General features: G+C 35.5%; 1 protein-coding gene across 6 annotated transcripts in view; it reads left to right on the top strand.

Moving 5' to 3' along the window:
- Positions 1-15,165, top strand: part of Trps1 (transcriptional repressor GATA binding 1) — a 239,394-nt gene that overhangs the window by 50,337 nt on the left and 173,892 nt on the right. For all 6 annotated transcript variants that reach the window (XM_013357335.4, XM_078016767.1, XM_078016769.1 and 3 more), the window contains one exon: positions 6,841-7,970. In XM_013357335.4, coding sequence (XP_013212789.2) covers positions 6,841-7,970 — 1,130 coding nt within the window. The remainder of the gene's footprint in view (positions 1-6,840; positions 7,971-15,165) is intronic.

The following is a 15,165-nucleotide window of genomic DNA, read 5'->3' on the forward strand; positions in this document are numbered from 1 at the left end:
AGTTAAATCTCCCATTTAGCTTTATAATGAGAGTTGGTATGATAGATAGGAAGGTCTCTTAGATTTTTACTTTATTTGTTATCAGTTAAAGAACATGGATTGTTTTCTAGAATATCAGTGTTTTTCTCTAGGCAGAATGTTTAGAAGAAAAAAAAATCATGGCTATCAGTACAGCCAATCAAATTTAGCATTATTCAACTCTTAATAAAAGTTTTATCTCTCAAATGGCCTGTTTTGCTAACCATATCAAGTCAGCAGATTATTCAGTGCCTTTTATTTCTCGGGTCATTGTAATTACAGCATACTTGCAGCTGTTGGAAACACAGATACACAACTGGTGCGCCAACCCCAGGAAAGTTTGGAGAGAGAGCAAAAGGCAAAGAGCAGTTCCCTTTCATTTTCTGATTTCCTTTGTGGAGTTTAGTTCCGAGAATCATTAGACCATATAATTCTTCATCACTTGATTCCAGAGTTCCAAGCAAATGCAGTGTATTTTCAGAATATTCGACAAATGTTTAATTGAAAATCAAATGTAAAATTTATTTTTCACTTAGATACTTTTGATCCATATTTCGTTTATTTTTCACTTTACCTAATTAGAAATCGCGTATCTTCTATATATTTTCCAGTTTGGAGTTACATCAGATAATAGCTAACATTTATTAAGAGCCTTAGATGCATATGTGGCTCTGAGATCTTTATGTGCCTTCATTAATTCATCTTCATAAAAACCTTGACGTTGACACTGTTTGTTTTTTAAAAAGAAGAAACACAAAGGCATAGAGGGATTGAAGTAACATGCCCAAGATCATGGAATTGCACAAGCAGCGAAGACGAGGTGTAGACCAGGGTGGATAGGCTATAAACCAGGGAGCGTGGGTCCAGGAGCCTGTCTTAAGGACCCCTGTGATATACAGCCTTCCTGATTTGAGCCGAGGTTGCTGCAGGTAGAAAGCTGTTTGAAGCATATGCTGAATTACATGGAATGTGTGGGCATTTGTGATTTCTTTGAGGTCATCTGTTATCTAATCTGGATAGCATAATACTACCTTATTGGAATTTACTAGGCTTATAATTAAAATCACCAGAAAGAAAATTAAATGCGTTGATTGGTCTTTTAAAAATTGCTGTGATTAATTTTCACTGGTACTTTTACTACAAAAACTAGTCTCTGATAGAGTAAGGGGAAAATTTTAATTTATTCAATTGGAAATGCATTGTTTTACCCCCCAGTTAAGGGGCTTTTTATGCCTATGTGTAGTTTATTTCATATTCCCCTTATTTAGAGGACTTTGTTTTAGGTATTTTTGATCTATTAGATGATCTGAGAGTTGTTTTCTGCTCTTCTAGTTTCTAGGCTCACTTTAGGTTTTTTTTTTTTCTATGAAGATTAAGTGCCAAGAAGATGCACCCAGCTCCCATTTATGTTCTCCAAGGCTGTGTAATTAAGGTTTTATCCTCTGCCTATGTTAAGAGCAGGGATGGGTGTGGAGGCAGAGAGCAAACCAGGATGCCTTTAGAGTATCTAATTTCAGTGTGCTGCACACCCCCACTGTGCTTGGAGCTGTGTGATTTCACTGGGTTCTGAAAGTGAGATCAATGTGGGGATCAGTGAGGAGCTTGAGAATTCAAATAGTCCACCTGTCTACCTTTCTCCTTTCATATTTAGATGACCTGTTGATGTTAGATTAAAGAACACCTGAATTCTTTCATGTGTCCAGTGACATATTTGGGAATCCTATAATAAATGATGGTTTGTTCTAAGACCTGTTTTTCCAGCTGATGGGGAGCTTTGCCTTGGTATTCCGCTGCCACCTCAAAGTCAACATAGGTAAAAGTGAAGTTCCCCAAGACAACTTATATATGTGTGTGTGTGTACGTATTAGTTGTAGATGGACACTGCCTCTATTTTATTTATTTATTTTTGTATGGTGCTGAGGATCGAACCCAGTGCCTCACACAGGCTAGATGAGCACTCTTCCACTGAGCTACAGTCAGCGCCCCCCACCCCACCTACCCAAAATTCTTTTGCCTCCTTTCTTCCATACTTCCACTTTAAATTCGGGCAGGCAGGAAGTCTTGAGTTGCCCTGGATATCTTTCTGATGCTGTCCTTTGTTCTCTTACTGTCATTCCTCATGTTTATCAAGTCCTGATTTCTGTGGTTTTCTTTTTTCTTTCTATTCTCTTTTCTTCTTCCTTTTCTCTCCTTCCTTTCCTTTGTCCCTCTTTTCATTCCTACTGTCTTCTTCTTTATCCTTTTTTCTTTTTTAACTTTTTAAAAATCCTATCTATGGATCAGTCTTCTTGGATTTTATAGGAAGTATCGGTCTATTTTAGAAAAAAAAGACTACCTATCATCTAATTATAATTGTATAATTAATTATAGTCCCTTCAGTAATACATTACTCTTCCAAATTCTTTATTCTGCAAGGGATAATAGTCAGGCGAGCCACATCTGTGTTACTACTTAGTGAGTACCATCACATAGCAAGATTTAATATTCAATGTTTCAGTAGTCAGCATTTCCTAAGAACAACTTGAATTATTTCTCTTTCATTTCTGCTTTTATTCATATTATTTCCTTTACCTGAGATGCCTTCCCATGATTGGTATCAACTCATGTGTTCATGGGTCAGGTATTCCCTGCATCAGTTGGGTTAGGTGCTTTTTTTTCTGTTTTCATGAACCCACTCTGTCTCTAATCCAGACACTGCCATTATCATCTGTTCATCTGGGCGCTTTTTGTGCTGTGTCATTTCGTTTTGAATTACTAGTGCTTGTAGGTAGTAAGGGTGTAGCGCAGAACCTTTCCCATGGAAGTGTGTTCCACATCATCAAGATCAGACTGTCTTCCTGTCGAGATCCTCTTTAGAACACAGTTCTAAAGTTCTTTAGAATGCAGTTCTTCTGGATCTTCGCTTGGGCCTCTGATAGCCAGTTGGAGGCAGGAGAACTGGGCATGTACCATGCACCCAGCCTAATCCGCCTCGTGCTGCATTCTTTTGAGAGTCTTTTCTCATAAATTGGCTTCCAGATTATTGAGACTGACTTTAGGATACATTGATATCTGATATCTGATAATAGGTAATGATAGAGTAACTAGAGGTATACTCAGGAAAATGAGAAAACCATTTTAGGATAAACTGTTTTTTGCTGTAATCCATGAGAGCCAATTATAAAAATATGCATAACGAAAAATATGCAGCACTTTTCTTTTAAATGTGCTCCATGTATCACTTTAAATGACCTCTGATTGGTTGTCTTTTATAAATTTAAATGAGAAAGGTGTGTACTGGATCTATTATAGTGATGCTGCCAGGAATAGGCTGCCAGAATAAGCCATGAATGGCATAAGAATGAGATGATTGCTATATAATTAGATTTGTTATTGAAATTTTTAAACATTTATTCTCCATCAAAAGTATATCACCAAAGCACACTCTAGTCTGGAATGTATTTTCGAAGCACTATACCTGAAAAAACATTCCTATGTGTATTAGTAGATTAATTCTGATTATAGTTATTTTCAGCCAAGATCATGTTACAGATTTCTTCAAGTTATTTGAGAGTTCAGTATTTGGAGTTTTTCTTTAACAACTTAGCTTTTTATTATTTATTTTTAGTACTTTGGGGATTTAATATAGGGCCATTTTGATACTGAACTATATCCCCAGCCATTTTTTATTTTTTATTTTGAGACAGGTTTTTGCCAAGTTACTAGAGCCTAACTAAGTTGCTGAGGTTGGCCTCGAACTTGCAATCCTCCTGCTTTAGACTCCTGAGTTGCTGGGATTACATAGCTTTTTATTTTGAAGGTTTTACTTTTTTGACTATCAGCCCATAACCTCAAGTCCTCTTAAATTAGTACCTCATAATTGTCTCTGTTGCTATCAATTATAGTACTTGAAAATGAACCACATCTGAGGAAAGGTTTGTGTTTAGTTCAAACAAATAGTCTTTTCCCGCATTGAAAATAAGTACATGTGCTAAAGTGTCATTTTAAGAGTTCTGAAGCTTTTAAAATATTTCCCCTTGACATATTCTTTTAGATATTATTGTTACTGGTTTTTGCCACATATTATAAGGAGTATAGAATTAAATTGAGTTAAAGACCTTGAAAAAAAGCCAATCTTTTAATATTTTTCTCTTCTTTAGTGAAATAGTTCTATTTAAAGATGTATGTAAATAAATTATAGATGAAAACCATGGAAAATACTACATGGAAGGAAAAAAATTAAAACTTGGGTTAAAATAGAATAAAATGTGGTCATAGTCCTCAGTGAGAAGCAATTTAAAATCTGTTCTTTTTCATGCTTATTAGTTATATTGAATGTTTTTATATAACATTAATTTATATTCAGGTGGCTCTATATTCATTTGCTTTTGGGTGAAAGATGTAGTTTGTATTTTCTGGAATGGGTCCATAGACATCAATCAGGTCAAGTCAGTGATAATGGTGCCATGAATTACTATTCTTGGTGAGAGATTTCCACCTGTGCTTACATCTCCCTTAAGTAATTCATCTATTCATTTAACCAATATGTACTGAGCCCTTACTTCCTTCCAAATATTAATAACATTCTTCCTGCAGTCTCAGAAGGAATATAAACAGAGCATTAGCTTACTAACAGCAGAATTTAATATTTTCATTTATCTGAGAATACTAGTCATACCAAGTGTGTGAGTTTATCACTGAATGACTTTGCCACTTCCCCTCTAGTTAGTCTGTTCATCCCGTTGTAGGAGAAATGTACTTGTGGTCAGAGCACATGAGGCTTAAAGATTGCAAAATCAAAGAAATAGTGATGATATGTGGTGATTTCTTGGGAATCTTAGTTGTACAAACAGACGTTTAAAGCATTTTATAGGGAAGCACAGGAACTCTGAAGCAATATAGTAGCTATAACAAGAAAACTTTAATCTCAAATTTTGCACACTTTCTTTTTCTCTGCCTGTGTTAAAGAAAAAAATGAGTTACCCCTTTGGATTCAGGTGTAACTGTCTGAACAGAGTACCTGGTGATAGTATCCCATATAAGTATTTTGATTTTTTGAAAATCAGGTTCTCCTCACCTCCAGTGAATTGAGAAATGCATGTAGAAATTTTGACATATGATTCATTTATTTCAGTACAAGTTTTAGTTACTTTGGGCACTTAAGTGCTAGGTTAGAATGTTCTAGACTGTATCCTCTAGTGTCTGGCTTTGACATCTCTTACACTCTTGACTGTCAAGTTGCTGCCTGAGAGGATGCTCATTCTTAGCTTTCTGGTTAAATAATGCTCTGCTATCAACAAATGGAAATCTGTGGGCTTGTGCTGTAGATATAGACATGGTCTGAAGTGAACCATTATCATCCTTTGATTGAAGGCAGTGAGAGACCTTCATAAACTCTTATCTTAATGTATAACCAGTGTCAGGCTGTTTATGAGTTAATGCACATTTCCTAGAACTGTAATACTGAACATAAATTTAGAGGTTGCCCTAATTGAGGAAGCTGTTGGCCAGAGAGATTAAGTAACTAGATCAAGATCATGCCTCTCTTTAAGCAGTGAATGGTGACTTCAGTCTTAGTTCCATACAGTAGAGGTACAAAGGTGTCTCTCAGTGCGTTAAAGAATATTATTTGCATTTTAAGTAGTGCCTTTATTTGATTTTGAGATGCTTGAGACTTTTCTCGGGGAGCAATTTGGATATGAGCAGCGATCACACATGTCATTTTTGAGCAGCTGTTGAAGAAGGCAGACCATGATTATGCCACTCGATTTATATATTACATCTGGTTGCTGGAAAAAAAAATTTTAAATCCACAGATATTTGGAAAGGAAAATATCTCACTTTTTGGAGTATTTCAGTCAAAAGTTTTATTTTAAACCATGCATCCTGGCTGCTCAGGGATGGCACTCAATCAGGCTGCCTGTTGAGGGTACACACTGTGAAGGGAGGAACTGTGAGTGCCCTTTGAAGGCCTGCATAGCCCCAGTACTGTGCAATTTCAACTTTGGGAAAGAAAGCAGAGTAGTAGTGACTTTTATGGGGGAATTATCTTATTTTGGCATTGGAACATCCCCATGATCCACTCATAGGAGTTGCTGGGAGCCATTTTCTATGAGGCAAAGCATTAATCAAGTAAGGTCCAGGAAGATTTTCTTCTTTTCATTTGTCTTTGGTTGAGAACAATTTGAAGCTCTTTACATGGATCCTCCTTCACCACGATTTCCTGCCTACTCTCTTCCTTTTATGTTTAGTTTCATTGTGCATGCATGAGCTTCCATTATGAGCCATTTTGTGTGGTCATTTTAGAATCCTGTTTTACCAAACAGATAGACCTCATCTTTGCCTGCAGCCTCATTGCTGTAGAAACTGAACAGAAGATTTCCTTGGAGAACATCTGTGTTGAGTAATCTCTGAGCAACTGCCTCTGGTTTTGACAGCAAGCCTTAGCTTTGTGTAAAGAAACCCCCTGTGATTTTGATGCTTCTGCAGGACTGTGATTTGAAGGAGGGAGTAGTGAAACATACTCAGTAGAAAATGTTTTTCTAAGTTTTTCTAGGTATATATTATTAAATCTTTTGAATTCGTTATGGTGCTTTTATTATTTACTTTCGTCTGCTACTTTGGCCTAAAATATTAAGCAAAATGAACCCCTCAGAGGGAAGCTTGAGAAATGGAGAGGGAATTTCTTTGGCTCTGATTATTTAAGTGATTTCATAGAAACTAGGAGCACTATTTTATTTGTTTTAATGTAGATTACCTTGCAGTCCCCACCCCCACCTGCCTGTAGAGAACTCATGAATTAATGATATGTGTAAAGTAACATCCATCTTTTCTATACTTTAGGTCACTTCAGGTGGAACATTCATTGGCATCGGACGGAAAACACCAGATTGCCAAGGAAACACCAAGTATTTCCGCTGTAAATTCTGCAATTTCACTTATATGGGCAACTCATCCACTGAACTAGAACAGCATTTTCTTCAGACGCACCCGAACAAAATAAAAGCTTCTCTCCCCTCCTCTGAGGGTGCAAAACCTTCTGAGAAAAACTCTAACAAAACCATCCCTACACTTCGATCCAGTGATTCTGGAGACTTGGGAAAGTGGCAGGACAAGATAACAGTCAAAGCGGGAGATGACACTCCTGTTGGCTACTCAGTGCCCATCAAGCCCCTTGATTCCTCGAGACAAAATGGTACAGAGGCCACCAGTTACTACTGGTGTAAATTTTGTAGTTTCAGCTGTGAGTCATCTAGCTCCATTAAACTGCTAGAACATTATGGCAAGCAGCATGCAGCAGTGCAGTCAGGCGGCCTTAATCCAGAATTGAATGATAAGCTTTCCAGGGGCTCTGTCATTAATCAGAATGATCTAGCCAAAAGTGCAGAAGGAGAACCAATGACCAAGGCAGACAAGGGCTCAAGTGGAGCTAAAAAGAAGGACTTCTCCAGCAAGGGAGCAGAGGATAATATGGTAACAAGCTATAATTGTCAGTTCTGCGACTTTAGATATTCCAAAAGCCATGGCCCCGATGTCATTGTAGTGGGGCCGCTTTTGCGCCATTACCAACAGCTCCATAACATTCACAAGTGTACCATTAAACACTGTCCATTCTGTCCCCGAGGCCTTTGCAGCCCAGAAAAGCACCTTGGAGAAATTACTTATCCGTTTGCTTGTAGAAAAAGTAATTGTTCCCACTGTGCACTCTTGCTGTTGCACCTGTCTCCTGGGGCAGCTGGAAGCTCGAGGGTCAAACACCAGTGCCACCAGTGTCCCTTCTCTACCCCTGATGTAGATGTGCTCCTCTTTCACTATGAGACTGTGCATGAGTCCCAAGCCTCCGATGTCAAACAGGAAGCAAATCATCTGCAAGGATCAGATGGGCAGCAGGCTATCAAGGAAAGCAAAGAACACTCATGTACCAAATGTGATTTTATTACCCAGGTGGAAGAAGAGATTTCCCGACACTACAGGTAATCCATACAGGGGGGCAAAGTACCAGGAAAATAACAAGAGGCCAGGGAGTGAGTCTGATGGCTTGGAAGTTGCAGGACATGATCGATTTAGAGATAATTTATAGAATCTCACAAAATACATTTCTAGATGTCGTGCCCTTTGATTTTAATTTGGTTACTTGTACTCCTGTTTCATATCTGTTTTATACCATTTACTGAGTATATTTTAAAATTCTCAGTGATGCTTACGATACAATGCTGCTAATTTACTTTTTCTTTAAATCTTAAATATTTATTTTTTAGATGTAGTTGGACACAATACCTTTATTTTGTTTACTTATTTTTATGTGGTGTTGAGAATCGAACCCAGGACCTTGCATGTGCTAGGTGAGCGCGCTACTGTTGAGCCACAACCCCAGCCCCTAAATTTACTTATTGACCATACTCTCTTTATTTGTCCTTTCTAATATGACTTCTTATCCTATAATTGTTGATGGAACAGCTCCCAAATGAAAGGTTCTGTTAGAATATATTTTATTCTTTATTCCAACTGGGAAACAATCAATTTGAGAACGTGTGGTTCATTTTATCCTTAAAATGAGATTGGACATTCTTCTCACTTTGAAAAAAATGGACAATAATCTTGATTGTCAAGGTGAGTGTTTTGTAGCATGTGTGATTTTGGACGTGCACTTGCTCCTCTGAGCAGGTAAAACTCAATTATTTCAAGTTCGTAGGTAGAGGAGGGTACATTTGTGTTTTATTTTACTTTGACTTTATTCTCTTTATAAGCATCAACTTTCCTGGTTAACTTTTCATACCTTCTAGAGATGTGCTCAGGTTACATGTCTTTATTTCATTTATGTATCCATGCCTTAATTAATTTTTAGAATGTGCATGTGCCAGTCAGACATTGGTTGGCTGTACAGGAGTCAACCACACAGTGGCCTCATGGACCTTACAGTTCAGCAGGGAAGGCAGCACTTTGCAGATCATTTTGAGTGATGAGTATCATAAAAGATGAACTACAAGCCCTATGTTTGAAATGACCGTAATAACAGTGTAGCTCAATGTGGATAGAAAGTGCTTTCCTGAGAAAGGTGCGTTAAAACTAAGTCTTGGTTATAAGTAGGCACTAGTTTGGCAAAGCTCTGGAGATACCTGGTGTTCAGATTTTACTTAGTATGTTATTAAGCATCTTGGCACCAAAGTAAAGAATTTTATTTACCATTTTAAGTGCTTTTTCCATATGTAGATCCAATATCCTAAATTAAAAACCTAGCATTTCAATTTTTACATTCCAAAATTTTAATCAGGCCTTTCCATTCTTTTTTGGAGTTGTGCATGAGTGCCAGTGAGGGTGTCTTTTCAGTCATCAGTAATGAAGCAGTTCATGTCCAACAATAGACTAATAATGTTAGATGTTAATTTGAAGGGCATCCTAATGTTCACAGTGAATCAAAATGTTCAGAAAACACTTACTTGAGATTTACACTGTTTAATTTATAAGGTCAGCCCTAGGAAAGACACAGTCCTGCAATCAAATATGTGTTCACACTTGCAATGAGTGTTTCTGGCTCCTCTGATGTTAGCTGCATGCTAATTTATTTCTGGGGCTAGCAGACATCAGCTTCTTTCTGAGCTTTGCTGGCGTGGATGTGTGAGAATGGGTGAGTATGTGCATATTTTGCAGGTATATTTGTTAAGTGATGTAAAAATCAGATAATCCCTTCTTTCTTTGAAAAGGGAGGCATTTTTGAAGAGATCTCATGACTTTTAAAAAAATATTAGTCCCTCTCCCCCCATACTAATATAGCTAGTTATCATATGATTTGAACCAGTGTCTTTTCTCCAGGAAGGTAAAACCATTGTCAGAGAAAACTTAGTTTCCATATGCTTTAGATAAAGAAAATAATCTCCCCCCCAAATATAAATGTGAATAAAAATACTGTTGATTATGTCAGGATTTAGTTAATATTCAGTGATGAAAGTAAGCTCTGGAAGAAGAGACTATTCTGTTCTTGCTTCCCACCGTGTCTGCACAGTTTAACACTGCCAGCATGTCTAATAGATGCTTAGTGAATGTCTGTATGCAAATGAATTTCCCATGAGCATTTTACTTCACAGGAGTTAGAATGAGCTGAGATCTCCAAGGTGCTACATTTTAATCTTTCACAATTATGGTCTTGGATGCTATTGAGGAACTAGGGTTCCATGTCAAAGGACAGTTGTCTGCTCATTTCAAATTTAATCAACCTCTCAGCATTTTATTTGCTAAGAAATTAAACAGCACATGTCCTGAGGGCATTAAACTACCCTTATACTTATTTTTAAATCCTGATGTAATTTTGCTCACCCAAGAACCTTTAAGGTGCTGAGTAGTTTAATCCGTTGGTGAGTTCTTTTGGAAATATTTAAATTTGGAGACTCACCATTTCAGGAGTCGAAACTCAGGAGGAGGAAGTGTAAGGAAACTTTCCTCAAAGCTGAACAGCAGTGGAGGCCCAAGGGATGTGAAAGGAAATAGTCACCTGGATGCTTACAATTTGATCAAGCATCTTCCTTAAATCCTGAGTTTGAAGATGAAACAACAGAAGACCATTTCCTTATCACTGTCGTATCTTTCAGGTTATATTTATGTTTATGCATATTATTTGTGTTAGGAAGCATCTACCAAAATTCTGTATTACTGCTGTGGAATATTCTAGATGTTTGAGCACTTAATATACAAGACTCATAGTAGGATAGCATTACTGTATTCCACTTGTGGATATGTCTTTCTCTATGTATTGTCTTTTTGTTCTTATTAAACAGTGAATCAAATCTACCATTTTCATCAAAATTTCAGTGCCATAACTTATGTTGCTGGAGTAAGTGGAACCATTTTCTTACACAACAGCTATGCCAGATAACAAATACTCTGCAGTGCATTGTTAGGCTTCCACACATGCAGGGGAACTATGAAGCTTTTCTTCTTCTCTTCTCTGCCAAGAGGTGAGCTAAACACAGATTAAGGAGAAGAAAAAGTAAACTTGGAATGTGAGGTTGCACTGGGGGAAAATTTCAACTTTGATGCTGCAGATGGCTGAGAGACTAAGCCTGGAGTCACCTGTAGAGCTAGGGCCCAAATCTGTGTTTTACTTTAAGCTGGGACCTTGAAGGTGGTGAAAGTGTTTCCACATTGGGTGTCTCCCTCTGTCTTCGGGCAGAAGTCAGCCTGAATTTGTCTACAGAAAAGTACTGAGTTTTTACTGACAAGCTATCCATGGATTAATGAAATATTATATGAGCTTGCCATTAGAAAAAAAGTTTATCATATGGAAAGGGAAATAAACCACCCTCCATGACATCAGTGGAAAAACAAAACCAAAAAACGATGGATTTAGAAATAAAGCAATTTCAGATATAGGAGTTTTCAGTTATAAGATAATAAATAGTTAAGTGTTTAAAGAAGTAAAATAACTATTAAAGTTGGATCGAAGAAATTAAACTACAAATTACCAGGGAGCCAAAAAAGAGACAAATAGCATTTTTTTAACTTAAGAAATATTATTATTGAAGCTTGAAACAGAGAGAGATTAAATGAAGATTAGAAAATAATAGAGATCAAATGAGCTAATCAGAATGAGACATTAGACAATGTTTAAGAGAGAGTAAGGAGATGGAAAATATCAGAGGCAGATATAAAATATGGAAATATAATAAGATGTTTCAATAGACAATTATAATCCCAGGAGCAGATAGTATAGAGAAGGGAGCATAGGTAACCAGTATTTGAGGAGAAAACAAACAAGGATTTTCTAGAACTGATGAAAGGTACTAATACACAGATACATAGCCTACACTAAGCAGCATATATACAAATAAGTTTAACAACAAACACATTATGGCAAAAGTTGAAACACCAGGTAACACAGATCCTTAAGAGCAGCTAGAGACAAACAACAGATCATCTACTCAGAAAAAGATTATTAGGTTAACCAATTTTAGCAATGATGGAAACAGGAAGAAGGAGGAATATTACCAAATGTTTTAGGGGGGGAAAATCAACCTAATACTGTCTACCTATCAAAACTATCTTCTGAAAATAAAAGCAAAAGAGTTGGACAACCTAAGACTTGGGAAAGATCTTGATACATCTAAACAAACATAGCCTTCATTTATGCAGGTTAAAAAGAGAGAGACTAAGGTATTAAGCAATGTTTCTCTGGATATTTGAAGGGAAAATGACCAGAATTAAGATCTAAGGTGTTCGAATTGTGTGCAGTTAGTGAGTTTGAACCTCATTATGAATACTTGGAAAAATTAAGGATAACTAATGAAAGAATAGGAAATGAGTACATAGTTTCCAAAGCTATAGAGTAGAAAAATGGAATAGCGGAGTAAAAAACACATGTAAAATTCAGTCTGTCTTTTTAAGCATGTAAAGAGAGGGTATATGAGAAAAATTGGACAAATAGAATTTTAGAAGTAAAATGGTAAAAAAGCCCACATATCAAAAATGTTAATAAGAATTGTGGATGAAACTTGCACCTTACAAGATATTATCAGACAGTATTAAAAAAGAAAATCCAACCTTCTGCTGTTTATAGGATATGGAATTGTACCTAAAATACAAATCTTTGGAGAGTTTGAAAGAAAAGAATAGACTGAGTTAAACCAGATAATATAAATCAAGGGAAAGTTGAGAGGGCTTTTTTAATCTCATATAATAGACTTTAAGACAAAGAGCAAGAATAAGTTTAATTTATTCCATCTACAGTTCTAAATGCATGAAATAAAAATAGGTAAAGCAAAAATTGATAGAGGAGCTACAGAAAAAATACAATAAACCACAGTCTCAGTGGTGAGCTACTCTTATTAAATGTTAAGCAGAAATTCTTTTTCAAAATTTCAAAGATTTGACCAACAGAATAATAAACCTAATTTATATAAATTTAAAAAATATAAACTCTACACCAAACAATTAGAGACTGCTTTTCAGTCAGGTTCAGACTACTACACAATCTGACAGTTTTTAAGCCAAAAAGAAGTCAGATTTCAGGAATATAGGATCACACAGAACATTTCCTTTGAGTGCATTAACATAGACCTTAGAAACTAAAAGATAAGCATGGATGAATTTGCATGAAGCAAATACTAATCAAAAAATAGAATCACTTTATTAATTTCAGAAAAAGTAGACTTTAAGACCAAAAAACATTAGAAGAGTTAGGAATAGTTTGTGTGTGCATTTTTAGAAAATGAATTTGGCAGTTCTGACAATATCAGATATTCAAATTCATTTTACTCCTCAGAAGAAAATCCTTAACTTTCCTAGATATTTGTGCAAAAATGTTCATAATTGTATTTTTTTGAAAAAGAAAACAACCAAATAAAATGAAAAGTGAACAAAGAAACAAATGAAATGGTGAAAAAAAACCCTAACTGTCCATGACAGATTAATTAAATAATTTGTAGAAATTTCACAGAGAGGAATATTATACAGTAGTTAATTTGCCATAACTGACAGTTTACTGCAGGATGAATTTCATGAGCTTAATTTTGGCTGCTTAAAAATAAGCAATGAAGGGCCAGTTTTGTGGTTCAGTGGTAGAGCATTTGCCTAGCATGTGTAAAGCAGTGGGTTAAATCCGTGGCACTGCATACAAATAAACAAATAAAATAAAGGTATTGTGTCCATCTACAATTAAAAAAATAAAATGAAATAAAAATTAGCAATGAAGATTATTTACAGTTGGATAGCATTTTTTATAAATTCTAGAATTAGCAAGATAAAACTATTCTTATGTATAGTTGTATCCTACAAATGTTTATACATGTTCATATATGTTCAACTATACCATAAATATTATTTTTATTATATATATACAAAATTTGCCTGTGGCTACATATATCTAGAGATTCATCTTTATATAGTTTTATATCTATGATATACATGTGTTTATATTCATGTAATATATTCAACCATATCAGAACTGTTATTTTCTTTATCATCTCTTCAACCTCTGCTTGTGTCTAGCTATATATAGATTTTTATTAAAATAAAATCCAAGTCTGTGATTCTATGATTATGGTCCACTTTTTAATTTGTTTGTTAACCTAGATAAAAATGCATATGGGTGTATGTGTTTTTCTGTGTCATTAGCATTACATGATATAATTTTAAAATAAAATTGAGTCATCAATTTTTATTACTGTACATGCCCAGCAAATATATGAATATATTATGCTCAACATTTCTTGTTATTAACTAACTACTTAAAATCAATAATATAATTACTTTCTTTCTAAATATTCAACTATTTATTGTTGGCTTAGAATGTGGAAAAATGCCCATATGTTTTAGTAGTACTTGTCCATTGGGAGATTTATGAATGAGATTTGAAAATTTTAAATGTTATTCGTGTCTTTTAGTTATAAAATATGTAAACTCAGGCTGATGTAATTAACATTGGATACAGTAGATGGTCAGATTAATATAGCTACCGCTCATTTGCTGTCTTAAAAGAGTTCTGTGAAGGAAGATGAAGTGTAGGCTCTGCTAATTTGGAAAAGTAGAATTTTATGACAAACACTTAATTATCCACACATCTGAAAATGCCAAGTACACAGAGCATTAGCACAGGGTTTCTAAAAGGGTGACGGCTGTGAAGGTGGCATTTAGATTTGTGTGTGTTACGTGTTGTGTGTTTTTAAACAATGCCTAGTAACTCAGTGGCCTGTAATACCTTGATATAGATATAATATTTTAATTTGAAAATTCCCGTTGAGACACACAGAAATTTCCAAGGATGTTCTAGCCCATCAGGAGAATAGCTTGCAATGCCACCTCCTTTTTGGGTACACATTATTTATGAGAAATTTCAGAAAGGTCCTGAAAACTATGTAAGACCAGCTATCTAGTTTTATTCCTGATTTTTGTTTCATATTAATATCTCTAAATTATTTCCCATTCCTTGGTTGCTTTCTATTTTATGGGAAGACTCACCTTTTTATTTTGAAACTTTGTAGGGGATGCCTTCCTTTTGAAAGTGAATCTTACCTTGAAACTTTTCAGATATGACATTAGTTGTTTTTTTCTTTTTATCCTAAAAGGAAAATGATGTGTTATACACTAGACGATAAAGCCCTCAGCCTCCTCCCAATCTAATTATTGCAAGTGAGGAAGTATTATCAGATTATTTCAATTTAAAAATGCAAGTTCCGTGGA

The sequence above is a fragment of the Ictidomys tridecemlineatus genome, chromosome 7 (genome assembly GCF_052094955.1).
Source record: "Ictidomys tridecemlineatus isolate mIctTri1 chromosome 7, mIctTri1.hap1, whole genome shotgun sequence".
NCBI classification, from domain to species: domain Eukaryota; kingdom Metazoa; phylum Chordata; class Mammalia; order Rodentia; family Sciuridae; genus Ictidomys; species Ictidomys tridecemlineatus.